This window comes from Pleurodeles waltl, chromosome 9 (assembly GCF_031143425.1).
Source record: "Pleurodeles waltl isolate 20211129_DDA chromosome 9, aPleWal1.hap1.20221129, whole genome shotgun sequence".
NCBI lineage: Eukaryota > Metazoa > Chordata > Amphibia > Caudata > Salamandridae > Pleurodeles > Pleurodeles waltl.
In genome coordinates this window covers 746,171,495-746,191,948 of record NC_090448.1, presented here as the reverse complement: position 1 = coordinate 746,191,948, position 20,454 = coordinate 746,171,495, and the positions used below count along the sequence as shown (strand labels likewise).

Below are 20,454 nucleotides of genomic sequence, written 5' to 3'. Positions count from 1 at the left end.
TCTGATCCACAGCAGCACTAGCCAAGTGAGGCCTCCATGTTTCCTTAACCGGAGCACGTATCTGTGCACATGACTTTTGGCCAGTAGTGTCTTCAGGCCGAATCAGCATGTCTCTTCTGGGATGGCCATGCTGGACATACACCACATGAAGCTGCACAGCCCCCGTTCTCAGCCACCAGAAGTTGCAAAGTGAGCAAGTGCTTGCATTACAGGGAGGATTTGGAACTTTTGGGGACAAAGTTCATGTGCCACCCAGAAACTACTCCTGACTAACGTTTGGAGAGGTACCCTGGAACACAAGCAAGTCGAAAAAAAGCCTTGCTCGTTACTTCCCCAGGAGACCAATGTATTATCCCTTGCATTGACAATATTTTGTTACAAAATCTGAACATTGATGAGTAATGTTGACTTGACCTCACAACTAATGCTTGTTACCTAGACCATTGTGTACTACATGTCTGCCCTCTGAATTGAATGTGCCCTGTATACCGATGTGTGTTAGAAGAAAAGTACTTTTTCATAAATGCAAGGGCACTGGCTGTACATTGATGCATTGACTTACGTTAAATATGTAACTGAGTTTTGAGTGTCCATACTACACCACCCCCCAAAGTAAGCCTTGGGCTGCTCAACTTTGTAAAGCTGATGGTCAACTGTTAAGCTTTTCACACGGTGCTCTTACATAAGATAAAGCTCCTGGAAACCAGAAGTAAAGGTGCTGGATTGCTACAATCTGGGCCGAGTAACCTGTCAGTCCAAGGAGTTCTCGGTTAAGCAGCGGGATCTGTTCAGACTTTCTTGTTCGGTGTAGAGAAGCATAGACAACCGGGACCCGACTACCTGATCTGTCCGTGCTTTAAACTCTCCACAGGAGGTGGTGGCTGTTTTCTGTCCTCGCTGTCAGAACACGGAAGACTCCCTCAATGAAATTGAGGAAGCAAGAACCCCTGTAGAAACGAAGATGGAGCTAAAAAACTTCCTTTTCTGAGATAGCCTTACCTTCTGCTTCTAGGTCTTAGCGGTTTGATGACCAGGACTTAGATCTATCATGTTTTAAACTCGACATAAATATACTTAACATAGTAGTGCCAGTACCAAAGTCTCATGTTAAGCACACATTGACATCAGTTGTATGTTAACTCACATTATGTTTTCCTCACTCACTTCCCATTGTTCTTGTGAAAACTATAGACGTGACATAAGATATGTGCATGTGTACAAAATTATTGCATCACATAAACAAATTCACAGTAATATAAATAATCTGTACACATCTAGTTTCAGAGTTTGAGTTGTTGCAAAATGTTTCTGTTCAACCTATGTACATGAAGAACGGGTAACCAAGCATATAACGGTTAGCCTAGTAATCGGGATCTATTTGAGGCTTTCCTCATGTAATGAATTGTCTGGGTACTTTAATTTGTATTTTAGTTTTTCGCCTTTGATCGAGCATGGGGGACTGAGTGGGAGCTCAGGAATCTGCAGAATACTAAAATTACAGTGGCTTATAAATGCCCTCCCAGCCACACTCTCCCAAACTTCTACTGACCACGCAGAGTGGGAAGGGGAGGGCGCCTTCAACTTTCTCTCTGAACAATTGTTTGCAATGAAATGAAACACTTGCACAAAAAGGGGTGCGTGGAGCTATAAAGATTCCAGCTCAAGATGGTGTCGCTGCCATCCATCCAGAGTATCCCTGTGCCTTCTTGCATTCATATGTTATAATCATGTGCTCAAAACTGAATAAAACACCAAAGCCTTTCTTCATAAATAAAAAATCATACATATTTATTTTCCAAAATGAAGCAGCACAAATGAGACAACAAGGACAGAGGTGAGCAGCGTGCAGTCTAGCAGGTCAAAGGCGGAGCTGGACACTGTGCGGTCTAAGCTTGACAGACAGAAGGCGGCCTGGAACACACTGCGGAAACAGGGCATAAACATGGCCTGAATCTACCAATTTACAGACTGAATTGGCTGTTCAGAGGCAAACATGACAGTTCGTAGTAGACACACAGCTGTTTTGAGGTGTAAGTTTGTAGTCTTGTAGGTTAGAAGGAAACACAAAGTAAGCCATCTAAACAAGTACCATGAATAGCCTTGAAACTTGCAAACTATTATTAGGAGAGTCAACCCCTTCACTTTCAGTACTTTAATATGCTGTTGGCGACATGTAGATGACTGACAGCCTTGGAAAAGGATATTGGTGCACAAGTTTTTCCCCACACACCCTTCAGTCCCTCAGTTACAGCAGCCTTTGGTTTTATCATGGGTGGGAAAACTGTGGCACCACCCACAATATATATTAGCATCACAGACAGGCACGTCACACAGCCTTTCACCCTGACGATATCACAGGAGGTGACACCATAACAAAATAGATAATTTAAAAACTCTTAAATTATCTATTACACCTACGGATGCCTTAGATTTCGACAGAAATGTATGCCCTGAGTCTCTCAAATGGACAAAAAGAAATCTAAACCTCGACGATAGAACTACGTTATAAAGCAATGAAAATGTTCTGTGAATAGGAATCCAAACTAGTGTTCATCAAATACCTCTTGACACATTTGAAGATTGCGAAATGTTAAATCATAACAGTTGGCTGTTCGTTGCCCTCCTACATTGGTCAGTGTGGATTTTAGATACACTTTGGATTCGGACCTTTTGGGTAGGGATGCAGGAAGATGTGGCGAGGTTGCATTTTTCAAAACAATATGACACAGGGGTTCATTCTGAAGGAACTCTGAGCCAGTAATGTTATTTTCCCTCTTTCTCTCCCCATTACCACCACTCTCACCATCAGGATTAATCCAGAATTGCCACGCACATTTCTGCATTCACCTCTTTCTCTCGAAGCTTCCGATCGTTCTTGCAAGCAGCAGTCCCGTCTTCTCCCCTCGCGCTCACCCCGCTCCAGCACTTGCAACTTCCAGGCCATTTAATCATTAGACTGCCCAGGTAGGCAGGCTGTTATATCTTGTCTAGAGCCAGGCGAACCCATACGAAACTGTCGTTACATTAAATTGTAAAATACATTTGCACAAAAACTGCCTAACCAAGTAAACGAGTGCGTTGAGGTCCAGTGGAATTGGCCATCACCTGAGGGCCGTCCACAGTCTTCCAAACCTTGGAGTATCCAGCCAGCCCCACCTGCCTCTGGTCAGAATCAGCTTCGAATACCAAATGCGGGCCCTCGGTTCTCCCTGGAAACGTATATTAATATAAGCAGGACAACTCCTTGGGCCTGGCTGCTAGCCGGAGACCAGCCTTTCATTTTAAATCCTGTGCTATCCTGGCCCTGGCATTGTGGACCTTTAGGACAAAGCTGCCCGCTGGTTTCTGATAACAGCTGTGTGATCTTTTAATCTACTTGAAAATGGCTGTTACTTTTTTCTTTGTATTTTTATTCCTTATTTTTCGGCCACGTGCACTTAAAACCAGGTCGTTGGCGGGTCGTTAGTCAAGTTATGTGCTTCGCAATCATTAGATAGCACCAATGCACTTTAAACAGCAGTTGCATGCCTCCACTTCAGGTACTCCCGAATAAGAGGTTACGAGTGGGGTACAGTGGTCACAGCTATTAATCATCAGCATTTATTTTTTTGCCATGTGCACTTTAGTCTAGGTTCTGGGAGGATCATTAGTTAAGTCATGTGCCTGGCAATTATCAGATAGTACCTACGCACTTTAAACAGCTGTTGCACACCTGCACTTTAAGTCATCTTTGGTCCCTACAGGTATTCCCGATTAAGTGGTCACAAGTGGGGTAGGGTGTCAGAAGGGGTACAATTACTAATTATCAACATCAAGGGCTTTCCTGGCACCCTGAATCCTCCAAGATAAAGTCGCTTGCATGACATAAAGACACTTGTATGTCCTTTTCACGCTTTATGGTATTGTGTGCTGAATTATTATTATTATTATTTTTTGTTGCACACCAGTACTTTAAACCAGGGGAAACCCCTAGGCCAGCTCTGCATTGGCTAATTCTTAGACAGTACTGTTGTTCTTTGCATCTTCAGATAATGGCATAAATGCTAGATGTCTCATATTACCGTTCCTTTATAAATTTTATGTAAGAGTTAAATTAATCAAATACAAATAAAGATTGATTTGATTTGATTTGATTTAGACTGCCTAGGGTGATCAGTTGCTAGGTGAGAAGATAGTTCTGTATTCATGGTCATGGAAATGCACATCACTGTAGCAATTGAGCCTTGGCTCTTTTTATTCTGTAGACATTATTTACACAGGTGCTCACTGGGAAACAGACACACAACAATATTTTGTCCATGCCACTGAACAATGGGCAACTTCTGCTGGTCACCAAGGATATCTCTCCATATATTATAATACATGACAACCATCCTCATGCCCATCTCTCTAGGTTCAAGTTCTGAAAAAACTCTGAATGCATGTGCCCCTATATGCTAAGTTAAAAATGACACATTATCTAAGGTGTTCATCCGTATTTGGGCCTATTGCAAAGGTTCATTTAATTGCATAGTTTTGTTTTCCGGCCCCAGCTGGATTACAGGGCCTGCAAAAGAATCCTGGACCCAGTAAACTTCCTTGAGCTCTGGTACATGAAAGCTGTTGAAATCTCCATGTGAAAATCCAGTGATAATGAGGATTCTAGGGCAAATCGGCCCGGGTATTTCCTCATATCTAAGGAGTCTTGCATGGTTCTACCTTTAAACAGGCGGTAACTCTGGCTCTTAAGAGTGTTACTAACTCCAGGTGGGGTCAGAGTTACTGACCAATTCCCTGAGGCCCAATTTCCAAGTAATTATGGCCTGTCTTGCTAACCATCTCGAAGTGCTCTACAAGCCACTGCATGGCTCTGATTATGAACGCAATTCTCAGCTTTATTTTATGCTCACTGGAGCAGTTGTCTGTGAACCTGTATATAAAACTATTTCATAGAATACTATTACAGACAAATCACTTCATATAAAATGTTCAATAGAAATTTTCAAGGTGAGCGGCCTTTATCATTTCATCCATCAAGTCACATAATGTCCTTTTCAGAAAAAATATCTTCAGCATTCTTATTTTGTAAAGTGTAAATGCCATTAATCATGAAAATTATTTTTTATGTTGGTAGTTGTTCTGCAAAGTTTGCCTAGATTGTTTATCCTTAGAGGGAGAATGTGTTTGTGTATCTGTGTGAGCACGTATGCTGGCTAGGGAGGTATTTTTTCATTTAGGGGAAAATTCTACCAAACTTCTGTTTTAAACTAGCCCTACTCCTGGCCCTAATCCAATGCTCTAACTATAGTTTTTAGAAATGATGTTTCTATTAATACATTTCCTTTAATTTTCAATTTACATGTATATATTCTATACATTTTTCCCCAAGTGGGTGTTCCAAGTATGCGATGCCTTACATGTGGTTTCACAGTTTTAATGTTTCCATTAAATCCCATACTATACATTGAGGAGCATATTTTAAAAACAGTCCAAAACGGTGCATATGGGCACTCTATAAATATTATGTCACAAACAATAATGCTACATGAAGCACGCTTTGCAAGGCACAATCAGCAGGTAAGGCTGATGAGAAATGAGGATCTCACAGTACATGTTAGTCTGGCCAGGCCTTCCAAATTGGCAAGGGCTTCGAAGCAAACCTTGCAGTTGGTCCTAAATGTTAAAGGGTGGGCATGAGGCACGCACAACACCTGAAGAGCATGAATATGTGGGAACGTCAAAAAGGCTTGAAAGCAATAATTACAAATTACACAATGGCAAATTAAAGTACACAATCCGATGGGCAGGCCTTGTCTGTGGCGCAAGGATTTTGTGTTCACAGTCACTGCTCCCCTCTCAGAGCGACGAGGCTGTTCCGCAGTAGCAGCATGCTGGCCTATGGGAGCGAAGGAGAATGCAACGTTGTTACTGCTGAATGTGTCCAGGACAACACCAATGAATTGTGCTTTTGGTGGAAAGTGGGGGCATGGGGTGGGGGCAATTAGGAGAAGATTTGAAGAAATCACATTTTTTCTGTAAAGACGAAAACACTAATGAATAAATAGCACACACTAAACAGTAGGTCAAAAACATGAGAATTTTCAGAAAACAGCCATAGCTTCAGAAATGGGGTTTGTAAGCTACTCTGATATGCATGAGACTGCTCATGGGGCGCCTTCTACCTTACAACATTTCTAGAAGAAAATATGTTCAAGAATGTGGAGAAAATGTTATTGGGTACAGAAAATGGCAGAAATGAGTAGAGCAGGAACTGGAGAAAGGGTACGTGGCATGAGTCATGCAAATTTGGAGTATACGTTCAAAATGTTTGGTTTCAAATGCATTAGGTTCAAAACACATTCAGAGAAAACTAAAGTTCGACGATCTACAGCGTCTTTGAAAACGACTTATTTTACCAAAATTTGACATATTTAAATTCAAACAGAAAATAATGTGTGTTAAAAAATGAACATGTTACTTACTTTAAAGTTGTTGCCAGAGACAACGTTAGATGTATACATGGGCTGTGGGTCAACCTCCTGCAGTCATTGCATGCATTAAGTGTAATTCTAGTTTTTAAAAAGCCCTAAAGGTGTCTTTCTAGAGACATACTTAACTATCTGTCAGAACTCTTGTTATCAACATAACACAAAAAGATAACATTTACAGGCAAGGCATTTGTTTGCCCCCCATTCAGCTATTTGTTTGCTTGATCAAGCCTCCTTAGCTCATTGTATGAATCAAGTGTCATTCACATTTTGATCAGACCACCAGACTATTTTATTTTTTTCACCCTTATGCCATTGGGTGTATTAGTCCACCTAAGGAGTTCTTCCTTCCCAATGCATGGAAGATGAGGTGTCGTAATTGGCAACGAAGATGCACCTCATTGACTACTGCCAGGCAACTTCTACCCCTCTGCCCTAACCTTCCATTATCCATACTCTCTCTCTTATTTATCATATTGATGTATGGAAATTGTATTTTAATCCCAGTTTTCGGTTTTACCCTATTCCCAAGCAGCACTAAACCTCAGGTCGCACCAGTCCAGATGTAGGTAAAAGGTGCCTTTGGACACTGCCTGTTTTGGGGCTGAACGGGATTCCAAGCGCGTCAGGGTAAGGGTCACAGGGCAAGCCCCTCCATACCCTACTCCCAGTCGTGCTCCCAGGAATTAAATTGTACTCAACAGAAGAGTGATCATACAGCAAATATTGAGCGCTAAATACAAAAACACATACCAAAAGCTGCTAGACAGTAAGAGAGGACTGACTTTTTTAAACTGATTTTGCAGTGAAATTTTCTTCACACTCCTGTTGATTGATTTCGCACCTAAATGTGATTTTGCCACAAAATGTTTTTCGTCCTATATGTCATTTGTGTACAAAAGGTTTTTCCACAGTCCTGCTCATTTTAAACCATGACTGGATTCACACCTAAATTGATTTTGCACCTATTGGGAATTTTGTACCTCTGTGTGAATTTGCACATAAAGGCCATCTGTCTTATTTCTCCTTCTTTTCTATCGAATGACCTGCTCCTTCTTCTCTATTCTATGCATACCTTACCCTGAGTGTAGCCTGCCATAACAAGTATGAATGTCTGCTTAGTCTCTTCTATTGTACTGCTGTAATCTGCCCTCATTTCACCTCGTAGATTTAAAATCCCCTCTAAAAACACATCTCTGCAGCCTAACAGCACACCATCTTCCGTCGTGTATCCATTCAGTCCACCAACACTGTCATGAACTCACATACCATCTTCCAACAATCACATCTAGCGCCTATTAACTTAATCGCTCACAAATAAACTGGAGTAAATGCATGCAATGGTATCCTTGATAGTACAAAACTAGTCCTAATAAACAATAATAACAGATACTAACAAATAACTACTGGATTAGCCACTAACTTTGGGTTCTGCTGTAAACTGCGTCAACACCTCATCAGGGGTAGTAAGCGGTACATAACTGCAGTTACAATACAATAGTTTTACTAAGGACATGTCCCCCTGAACAAATACAGTATAATGTTCTTTCTTTGGTTCTATTTGTCTTTTAGCAGCATTGGCTTTACATCAATTTCACACCTGAAAATTAAATTACCATGGGTATCACTGATTTTTGGATGCAAAGTTACCACAGGGTTACAAATATTCCCTTACAACTGGGGAATTACCTGGAAATTTAGTGTCGCTACACTGATTTCCAGTGAAAATTCCCAAATTCTGGTGATTTTCTGGAGGCAAAACCAGGTTTAATAAGACAACTTGGTAGAGGTGAACTTGTTTAAAGAAACAACACTGATCAAAAAAGCCTTACACTGGACCAGACAGTGTGATTATCGACCCATCTCACTGCTACTGGTGGCTACTAAAATGTTAGAGAAAGTGTTTAACACCCGTTTATCAAATTATCTGGATAGTAATAGGCTTCTCTATCCTACCCAATCATGTTTCTGGACACACACAACAAAGCAAAGAATCTGCCCTCCCCAAAGTGACTGAGATAATTACATTTGTGCTGGATGATGGAAAGAGTGTGTTTTTATTCTGGTAGATCTATCTGCTGCATTCAACATGATATCCCATCTGTTGCTTTTGCAGAAGTTGGCAGATATGAGCATTGAGGGATTGGCTTTAGAATGACTTTTCTTTTCTTGACAGTAGATCACAAGAGATCAGGCTTGCCCCTCTCCTAAATGCAAAAGATGCCAGAGGGCTCTTCTCAGAGTCCTATCTTGTTAAATTTTCATATGGCCCTACTAGCCCTTCTTATTTAATCTTACAGAGTGATGACCATTCATATGCGCATGACACTCAATTGCTCTCTACTTTCAATTATTCATCTACCAGGATAATTTCTGCTTTTGTAATGCTGATAAGACTGAGATTCTTTTGTTTGGTAAAGCAAAGGATCTCAAGACATTCCTCCTCTCCCTTCTCTGGCCATAACAGCTAAAAATGTGGGTGTAAGATTTGATGATAAGTTTTCTATAGACACCCACAATAGCTCTGTAGCCGGGATCTGTTTTGGACTATTATGCTCCATTAAGAAATTCCTGGACTTTTTACCAGTTGAAATCCGGAGGACAGTAGTCTTTGCTACGATTACATCTAGGTTGTACTGCTCCAATTGTCTTTACATCAGTGTGCCCAATTATAAGAATAGGAAACTTCACACAGTCCGAAATGCTGTTGCTCGGCTTATCCTGGGCCTTTTGAGAAGATTATCAGTTTCCATGTATTTAAGAAACGAATAGTGTTTAAAACTGTATTTTTCATTAATCGTAGTTTCTATAATGGAGGCCCCAATTACCTGATCAGTAGAATTCTCCATTACACCCCTCTAAACCTCTTCGTTCAGCCACAGCTTTACAAGTGAACATTCCAGAATTCTGTTGGCAAGATCAGGAGGGTGCTCCGTCTTGGTGCTGGCAGGCAGGGACAGCTTTAGGGTGGTGCGAGCAGTGCGGCTGCACCGGGTGCTGGCCTGGATTGGGGGGCGCTGTATTTAGCAATGACTTACGAAACTTGCGATTTAAACGCACCTGCTGAAAAGTTCCTTGTGCGTCCAGCCTTCAGGAAATAATTAAAATATCAAGATACCTCTTGTGAATAATGTTCCTGCTAGGGAGAGAAATGGGAGTTTTGTATAGCGGCAGCCCTAAAGTAGCGCAGAGGGTTAATATGCTGCTGCAAAGAACAGAACTATATCTTATGTAGATAGCAGAGTGGATTAATAAAGCCAGCCTTTACAAGCGCTTTAAAACAAATTAATGTATGTGAAAAGGGGGCTATGAAGAGATGAGGTGCACATTTGCCGGGTGGTAGTGAGTGAATCCAAGGAGGTGGTCATGGGGTGGGGCACCAAAAAAGACTGTCGCACAGTGCGCCACCAGCGTTAAAGCTGGCCCCGCTGTCAGGTAAAGCTTGGAATGACCTTCCGCTTTCTTTGTGTGCTATCCAGTGAGAGGCTCGCTTTAAGAAGTCCATAAAAACTCATCTTTTTGGGTTTAACTCACAGTGATTGGCTGTTCTGTCCTTAACAGTCTAGCTCAGGTACTCTTTTGGAGTAGCTGTGTGCTTTACATATTGCGTGCATTCACTTATTCATTAAATTTGATACATAACTACCACATTCAGTATTACTGCATTACTGAGAATTGAGTATTCGCTCGATGATGCAAGGGCATAGGAAAAAATTACCATGTAAGGTTACTATAATACATGGGATTCTACAATCCCTGTAGAAAAACATGTCACTCATTTCTTTATAATAGGTAACTTGTGACACACGAGTAGCCTATTATAATGTTGCAGCCGCTTAACAGTGACAAGTTATAACAGTTGTGTTCTGATGTCATAATGCCTGCTGTTAGAGCCAGCAGCCAAGTCGAAAGGCAGGTCAGGGCACAGGGTATTAATAATGCATATGTTTAAAGAATGAAAACAAAATGTGTTTTTTTTCCTTCTGTTCTGTTTTTTAGCTGTACAGTGACAAGCAGAAAGGATATATTTATGGCAACAGGTTTATATTTTGCACTCCTTTGGTAATTATAGAAAAGTTAGAATCTTTCTCATTCCAAGCTACTGCACCTTCTTTTCTTTTTTTTTTTTAAACTGATTCTGATTTATTTTTGCAACAAATATCTAACAGCTTTTTTGATGTGTTTAATCTTGCACTTGAGATTCTATTTTTTATTCTTTATGTTTGCAAACATTCTCTCTCTTACATATGAAAGAACTATGCAACAAGGATTTCAATAGCTTGTGGGAAAGTTGAAGGTGTGACCATATATTATAAGGAATAAAGTACACCCTGCTGTACATGATAAGGATATTGTAAGTAATCTCGGAATTCCATAACCTTTTAAAGGAACTCCTTTTGACTTACAACATCCTTATAATGTATCTCAGCGTATATGTTATCCCGTATATAACCATCAATGTGAGCTACACATCAGCCTGTATGAAAATCTGAGAGATCTCAGAAACCTCCAAATCTTCACACCAAATTGTGTGCATATCTGCAGGTCATAAAACCTTCTACCAGTGCTAAGGACATTACTACCAATACCATGTCTAATATTCATACTGGCTATGATACCAGTCGCTCACCGTTTTCTGCTTCTACACATCTCTCTGTTATCATCCCCCACACCTCTTGCAGATTAAAACCTTCTGCAATGAAAGCCTATGTATTTTCATAAAACTTGAGAAGCTCAACCCACAAAAGACAGAAGTTCCCATAACAAATGCCATGAATTATACAGTCTGGATGTGAAAGCCATGGGTCTTTCACCAAAAACGCTCACTTCAGCTAAATTCCTTGGCTACTAAATTGACAAATTACTCCACCTTGATCTTCGCATGAAAAAAATATCCAGATATATCAGATATCTCAGTAGTATCAAGCCCTTACTCCCCCAAACCAAGACATTACGCTAGCCGCAGGTCTTAATTTGTAAAAGAAGAAGTGCAGGTGCCCAAAGCTCTGCTCAGAAGCCTGCGTTCAAAGTGATTCTAGGCAAATAACAATCTCCCTGTGCCTAAAAAAAGAAACGTGACCTAATGTTACTCCTGCTCATGTAAATATCTCTGATATATTTGGGCAGAGTTTGCGCTATATATATATATATATATATATATTGAAAAAACACAAGAGGCGGATTGTTACACATGCAAAACAACCTTACACATATTCTTCCCTAACCTTTGAAGAAGTCATTGGCCTTTCTCCAGTTTCACAATCGCACACAAGGAATAAAAAATATAAAGTTGTTCCTAGACTTGGTGTGTTCTCCAGTATGTCACATCCCTCAGCTTGTTTGTTTATGCTCTACACATCCAAATATTGGAGTAAAAAATTATATAGAAAGCCTATGTCTAACATACTCTAAACTGGGAAGATGAGCAACTTCACTTCCAGGAAAACCTTTATCTTTCTCAGTGACTGCCTTCATAAACTTCAACCAATACATGCTTTGAACCAAATCCTCTCTATAAATTGTCTAGAAGCCCACCCCCTGTAGAGCTGCAATTTCAAACACTGACACATTCTAGTGTAACTTATTTCATTTGCAACACATTGTATTGTTTCTGCAAGTGTTTTTTTCTTGCGCATCATATGTCACTTTAGGCCAGGTCATTTCAACGGGTGTGTGTGCCAAACAACCCAGTAAAGCTGAAATACATGGGACATTTTTTTGCAAGCCGTGCTTCATCAAGATCATCTATGGTAAAGAAATATGCTTTAGTATGTACTGCGTGACCTTGTACATGCATATGAAATGTTTTTTTCAAATCCTTCACGCCTGCTGACCACTGCTGTGCCCCAAACTGAAGGGTTTGCCGATCACCACGGAGTCAACAACCTCTGCCACAGTTCAACCACACCTTCTCCCGAACCCTGTAGGCAAGAACACCAACACTTCGGGTGCATTTGCTTTGACTTTTATTAAAGTGCTTTCATATTCAACTTGTGCTACCGGTTCAGACGCATTTTGGCTGCCCTGCAGCCCTGCTCACACAACAAAGGCACCATTTTGAATCCCCATTTTATATGTAAATGTCATCATAGACATAGAGGACATACTCATTTCATTTACATTATTTATTTCAACATTATTATATCACACTCTGATTTTGTAGCACATGAGAAGTAGAAGTTCTTTCCTCCATGACAAATTTATATTATATACAAATCTTCAATAAAATATATTCACCACATTTTGCCCCAGTGTGCATACCTACAGCTCACTTCATGGAAACTCTCTATCACAATACATGCAATACAATAGTATCAAAGCAATATTGCACAAAAAAATCACAAATGTAATCATCTGTAGTCTCAAGCCCAAAAGGGATATACTGACAACTTAAAAACTTTTCACAGTGCTTGTGCTTTTATCGAACTATATAAAAATTATACTTCAAAACTTAAGGTGTACTGAAGATCTCTCAAGTGTAAACGAGAATCCAGACCCGGAGATGCTATGTGAATGGGCTGAGAACAACAGTAAGTCCTCAAAGTGTATGTTGGTGATCTTAAATGAACATGCGGAGAAGGACAGGAAAAGAATAATGGAAGAAATTAGTTAACTACAAAGTGAATTGCAACAAGAGATGGAATCAGTTGTCATGAAAAAAGAATGAAAAGCTTGAAGAATCCATAAAAATGCAAAAGGCACAAAAATTAAAACGTGATAAAATCGTTTACTATAAAGGCCAGATTTATAGTTTCACAAAGAAATGTGATACTCTCTGCAGGCAAAAAATGTTGAAAGTAAATAGAATAAGCCAAGAGATTCCAAAAACAGTAGACAATAGTGCACCTAGTACCGATCTAGAAGATGGAGCAAGTTTTGGTCTAAAGCTCAACATTCCTACAGTGTTGGATGAGTTAAATTTTTTATGGCTAGACAGGAACTTAAACCTCTGCTCAAGGGATCAGCAAAAATATCAAAGAAACCACAAAGCAAGAGGAAGAGGAGAAAAAGATGCAGCGGATTAGGATGCACGGAAAAATCAGCCAGGAGGAAAACAAGGGGAATAGAACAACAAGTAGAAATTGAACATGTGAACACAATCGTAAATTTAACAAATCTACCTCTGACTAAGTAGGAAGAAAGAATGTTTGCCGTGGGATTATCTTTTTGCCTACAAGAGGACATGAATTATGTGCAAACTAGGATAGACTTTTTCAAATTTGTCAGGTCTATGAAATTAAAGAAGTTTTTTTCTAATGCAGCCAGGCTCTAGAAAAAGAATTCATGAAAGGAGTAATAGTGGAAAGTACAACCAACAACATTTAAAAGTAGCAGATCTATAGCTCATAAAAGATTTGAGAGAACTGGAGAATGAAACTCTGGCATGACATGATAATGGAGGAAGACGTAATTGCACAAGAAAATTTGGATGTGTGGGGCAATTGTCCCACTGACATCAAAGAAAAAAATCAAAGTTCATACTAGCCTTACCCAAGGATTCACTTGATATCTTAAATTATTTAGTCACACAAGATTTGAAAAATCTGTATAGTGACACTAAGAGAAAATATTAAGAGAAAAACTTTCAACAAAAGTGATATTACATCCTAATGAATAAACTCTCAAATAGAATGATTGTGTGATTAGAAACTCTGATAAATGGGATAACCTGGTATTGGACAAATATTTTACAGAAGCCTATAAGCAATTGAACAACATTCAATGCTATGTAAGAGTTTCTGTTAGCTTAATATTAAAAGATATTAAGATGCAGTATAATGATGAGTTGTCAGAGTGGTGTGATCAGGGGCTACAAAAGACATGAAGAGAGTCAATTGTTCTGCATTGAACATGCCAAAACCCCAGTGTTTTACCTTATACCTAAACTCCATAGACAGGGAAAATGTGCCAGTTTGTCCTATGATTTCTGCAAGTGCTTTCAAGAGAACATCTAATTATATAAATCATTTCTTAAGGGGTTCTGTGATGAATCTGCCTTGATACATAAAATATACTTGGGATTTCTTAAAAAGGTGTTTGATATCACTTGGGAGAAAATATTTGTACTAATGACCATTGATGTAGCCACATTATACACCATCATAAGATATGAGGATGGGTTGAGGGCAATTGAATACTTCCTGAGCACTAGACCATTGAGATTACGCAACCATACTAGGATGTTCCTGACCACGGCAAAGAGATGTTTGAAAAATAATAATTTCCTGTTTAATAAGGAATTGTTCCATCAAGTTAGTGGTACAACAATGGGCACCTGCTTTGCTCCCAGCTATGCTAATTTGCATATGGGCTGGTGGGAGGATCTGGTGTTCCAAATACATTTTCAAACGGAGTGGGCATAAAATCTAGTATTTGGGTGTAGGTTTATAGATGATAGGTTTGCAATATGGAGAGGCCTGATAAAGGATGCTGAATCCTTTGTGGAGTGAGCAAGCAGGAAGTCATTCTTTAAAAATGTAACAGTATATATTAAAAAGGGAAAGCTAGAGACAAAACTCTAAAGATAACCTACAGCGGACAATAAATATCTACGCGCAACTAGCTTCCATCTTCAAAATGTGGTAAAGAGTATCCTGTATGGTGAAAGTCATCTAGTCAGAAGGAACTGTACTGAAGCCCAACAAGAGGAAAAGGCTCAAAGAGATATGACTCAAAGGATTTGGGAGAGAGGGTACAGTCAAAATATGTAGATGAAGCAATATACAAAGCAAAACTGAAGACCAGAGAAAAGTTAATATTTGAAAAGAGGGAAAAGGATTTGGCGAAACAGTAATGTCTCTGGTTAGATTAATAACCACCTTTAGTAGACAGGAGGATGTGATCCGTAAAATAGTGTAGAAACATTGGCATCTAATTAAGAATTATCTAGTAACAGGGAAGGATGCCCAGGTATGACCTTTAAAAGGTTTAGAGCTATGTAGGATGTCTTAGTGAAGAGTTCACCAGAATGTCAACAGAGGGAGAACTGGTTTGGTGGCACCGCTGGTTTAAAAAAATGTGGAAGGGTAAAGCATGCCAGCATGTCATACGTAAAAAGGAGTATGAGCTGTCACTCTCTCAAACAAGAAAGAAAATAAAAGGATATTATAATTGTAAAACTGATTTTGTAATCTATGTTTTGAATTGCCCATGTGAACTGAAGTTTGTTGGTAGCACAACAATACTCGCTCACAAAAGAATACTACAGATCATACCAGTGGCTTGCCACTTCGAAGAGAAACATAGCAGTGAGGGATGATGTTTAACATACTTTGTGGTTGATGCCTTAGCAAGAAACATCAGAAGGGGCAAAAAGGAGAAGAGGCTCAGGCAATTAGAATCATGATATATTATCGAATTAAACACAAAGACCCAAGGAGAATTAAAGATCAAGGAATATTTGCATACTCACCTGTAGAGAAGTAGAGAAAATGTGATTACAGGCCCAAGGCACTTCCTCTATCATATGTTCTTTTGATTTGAGGTGTTCATTGACTTTAATAGGTTTTAAAATTATGATAATATTGATGTACTTTTTATGCACTAGTCACTTATGCTGTAAGGGGAACATACTCATAATACAATCACTGTTAGCACAAGCACTTTTGAGGAGTAGTTGTGAAGTTAGTATAGCCCAACTGGGCTTTATGACATAAATGTTTACACTTGCGAAATCTTCAGTACTGTACAACCTCATTTTTGAAGTTTTATACAGTTCAATAAAAGCACAAACACTTTGAAAAGTTTTTAAGTTGTCAGTATAGCCTACTTGTTCCTAGACTACAGATGTTTACATTTGAGATTTTTCAGTGCAATATTGCCCTTATATAATAGTATACATTGTGATAAAGAATTTCTATCAACTGACCTGTAGGTATGCCCACTTGGGCAAAATGTGGTGAATATATTTTATTGAAGATTAGTTGATAATATAATAGGTCTAGAAGGAAGGAACATCTGCTTCTCACATGCTACAAAATCAGAATGTGATATAATAATGTTGAAATTAATAATGTGAATGAAAATATCTTCTATGTGTATGATGATATTTACATATAAAATGAGGATTCAAAATGGCACCGTTATTGTGTGAACAAGGCTGCAGGGCAGCTGAAACACGTCAGAACTGGTAGCATGACTTGAACATGAAAGCACTTTAATAAAAGGCGAAGCAAATGCACTTAAAGTGTCGGCCTTTTTTCCTGCAGAGTTTGGGGAAAGTGTAGTTGAATGGGGTGTCCTTGTGCATATGCAGGGTGTACACTTCTGTATTCTCTGCTCTTGTGCAGGTAAACAATTAAGTGATATCTGTGGGAACAAACGTCTGCCTGGTGCCCTCTCTCTCAGCTCAAGAATGGACCCCTGCGCAGCACAACTTGGTTAATTTTCAACCCCGCATATGCCTTCTCCTTTATTGAACTTTTTGTCCAGAGTTAAGAGGAGCCAGACTTGTGTGAAATGACAAAGGGTCCAGGTTCTTAAATGCAGGTTCTTTTGTACTTTACCCTTCTAATCCTTTCCTCAAAGAACAACCAACCCATAAACATAACCTAAATTATGCACGTGGGCAAACTTATATTCCCCCTTTCTATTCAGGTTTACAAAAACTAAGGGAGGGGAGGAGATGACTATGTCATGTAATGAGACCTGGACCTTCAATTCCATTTGTTACAGACGACCTGGGATACAGAATTTGTATAGAAGCAATAGCAACATAACAGTTATGTGTTTCTAAATTGCGCCATTCGGAAGTCACTGAGATTTATCATCATTCCAGGTACTGGGAAGAAAGTTTTGTACTAATTCTTCCCATTGTGGATACAGTGGGTATTTCCTAAGCCCTCTATTCTTCTGTGCATGAAATACCCTACTTTCTGCTTCTGCCCACTGCTCAACCACATGTCTTCTCCCAGCTATAGCCATTCTTGTTAGAAGTATCGCGGGATCCAAAACCTTGGTGCCTGCTCTCCTTTCCTCTGACCAACTAATGAGCCAAACCACAAAGCTTTCTGCCTTATGTAGGCCTTTCTGCCCTGAAACCCCTTACAGCCTGCTTGTTATCACCCACAAATATTTATTAATTACAGGACAGCTCCCCACACTGTGTCCACAAAGAGAACAGTCAAAGCACACAGGGAGGAATATACTATGAATTCTCTTTGGTGTTCTGACAAAAAGTTTGAATTAAATGAACTTGCACCTGACATTTGTCAACACTTTATGATGTTATGCCAGTAGTGACACAATTCCAATTGAGCACTATACTCAATTCTATGTCCCATTTATTTTGCAACCCGTTCCATCGAATTTCAGTCATGCACGGTAATGCTCTATAGAGCTAGGAGATCAATATTCTTCTGTGCCCATTATGTAAAGCCCTTGTGCTAACAATCATTCCATCTGCTAAATGTGATGACCGAGCACAAAATCAAAAGTGTTTGCCGGATTCTTTGTCAAGAAAGTGAAATCCATTGAAAAAATCACCACAAATGTGTCTGGGCTATCAACTCAATATGAGCACGAGCTGCAAATTAACAAACACATGGAAACATTTTGACTTAGGATGATTTAGACTTCAAAGGACGGTATAGACGCATTTAAGGATGATGGCCAGCCCTTCAGCCAACTCTCTAAGTTGAAAGGAATTGCTGCCACTGTGGTTCCCTTCAAGGTTCAAAAAGTTTGTTTGGTGGCCGCCATCGGTTTTGATAGCCGGCCACCAAACTTTTAACTTTTTTTGCTTTTTCAAAAACAATCTCTCAATGGATAGTCAAGACACCCTGGAAGTTTTCTTCAAGGGTGTGTTTATCTGAGAGTTTCTCTGAGCGTGTGTGGGGGCATCCTATTTTTTTCTTTCCCTCATTGCCAGGTTTTTCCAGGCAGTGAGGGACAAAAAAAAAGACATTAGACTAAACACATTAAATAACCAGCCATGAAATGCCTTTACCTCATCAGTGTTTACTCTTTCGGTACATTGGACGAAGCATTCCATCAAAGAAGCCTATGGGGGCTCCTTCAATGGAAAGCTGGTGGTCTGCCCGACTAAATGAGCTAGGCAGAGCGAGTGTTTGGCTATCAGTGTACTCCGTTGCATTTGCTGCTTACTCTTAGAGGATGAGTTACCGAAAATCATGAAGAACAAACCTTCTAGACTTTTTATGGATCTGATACTCAGCAATGTAGCCAACGATCTTGCTCACCACCTACTTTCTTACTGGAAAAATCAAGTGAATCTCTCCCTCAGCCACGAAGTGCTTTCTGATGGCCTCAAAAGTGGCCAAGTCATCACATTTCTCAAAAAACTGTCAGCAGATGCAGGTTGTCTCAACAATTTTCTCTTTCTCTGTATCCAAACGTCCATTGCTTTCAAAGTTACTGATACTGTGTAGTGCTGTAACTAACTCAACATATTCAAGAGACTGACCTCTTAAATCAATATCAGTTTGGCTTCAGTAAAGGCTGCAACACAGAACAGCACTGTTCCAAACCATTATGCAATGGTGGCCCATCATTAGGGGTTACATCTATCCCCAGGGACTAGACTACCACAATATGCCTGTCTTCGAGCAGGCCATCAGATATGGGATTGTCGGCTCCACCATGCATTCTGGGTTCCTTCCTTTTATTCAACGACATGGTTGAGAAGAGCTTAGGAGTCTGCCTGATATGAGAACAAATTTAAAAAAGAAGAAACTTGCAAAAAACCTGAAGAGAACAGGGGGAACTAGGTGAAAAAAGCATGGAAGGAAGAGAAAAAGAATACTTGGGGCTAACCCCAGTTTAGATTAAAAGACTGGAATTAAAAAATGATAAAAAATATTTAAATGGCATAGGCAACATAGGAGTGAAGAGCAAATAATGTGAAGTAATATATAAAGAAAAAAGAGTAGAGGTAAACATTGAGAAGTAAAACATCTGAAGTAATGTAGCCTAGAAATAATACATTTGAATTAATGAGGCACATTTACTGCACCTGGATGGGCTGCAGTTTTTGTTAACACCATAGCTGTGCAGTGAACCCAGGAACTACTGATTCTTATCAGCAAGACTGCATGTCATACAGAAAATACCATTGGGTAAAGGCTCAATATGGCAATACTTTTGTATACTGTATTTAGGAAACAATACTTATCTCAGTCGATATTCTGACTACCATATTACAGCACCACGCAACATGAAGCTGTTGGACTTGCTGCTTGTTCTGGATGGGTCTCCATTGTCAAATGGCCCTGTGACGTCCTGAAATTCTTAAAGAACAGAGGATCACTATAACTTGACCTTAGGTGTTATCCTGACCTCACTGCAATCTTCTGGAAAAAAGGAGAAAGCTCGATGGTGCTGTTAAAACCACCTTTAATTCTAAAGTCTACCTTTCTTTGTTGGCACTGCATAATATCAGCAGAAGCCATCTACTGCACTAGACAAGTAATACCGCTTGTCTTTTGTCCCTGCTAACAAGGAGGAAATTAGGGCAGTGGAGAATTTTACAAGTCCATATGTATGCCTAGGTTCATTGTTCAACGATACGAATGAGGTTTCCCGAGACTTTTCCAAATTCATGGAGTGCTGCAACACCTCTACACAGTTTGCTTGTAACCCCAGACTGTTTACATCCATGTTCTGTTTCAGATCTCTGCTGGAAGGGTTCTTACTTATCCCTCCTTTCCTGCTTTCTTATCCTCTTGTCAGCTCACCTTGAATCATTCCTCATTCCTTCCTTCCTTCACTGGGGTATACTTATCCTGCCATCTGTACAATCTCTGCCTCCTCTCGTACACTTGCTGAGCCTCATCTGCTGGGCCGGGAACTACACCTCTTCTTCTCAATAGAGACAGTATTCCATGAACTTAGCCTTTACTGATGTCCAAAAACTGTACACCCAACGTCAGATTCACCTCATATCTCAGGGACCTCAAAAAGGACACCAACAATGATCCACAATGTACCCAAACTCTGGGAAGGTAACACTTTTGCAAAGGAAATCAAA

The 20,454-nt window shown here is 39.8% G+C and overlaps 1 protein-coding gene across 1 annotated transcript in view; it reads right to left on the bottom strand.

Annotated features, from left to right (window-relative positions):
* Positions 1-1,765: 1,765 nt before the first annotated feature.
* SNX32 (sorting nexin 32) overlaps positions 1,766-20,454 on the bottom strand; it is a 276,021-nt gene continuing 257,332 nt past the window's right edge. Inside the window, exon 13 of the mRNA XM_069207873.1 lies at positions 1,766-5,875. Coding sequence (XP_069063974.1) covers positions 5,822-5,875 — 54 coding nt within the window. The 3' untranslated portion in view covers positions 1,766-5,821. The remainder of the gene's footprint in view (positions 5,876-20,454) is intronic.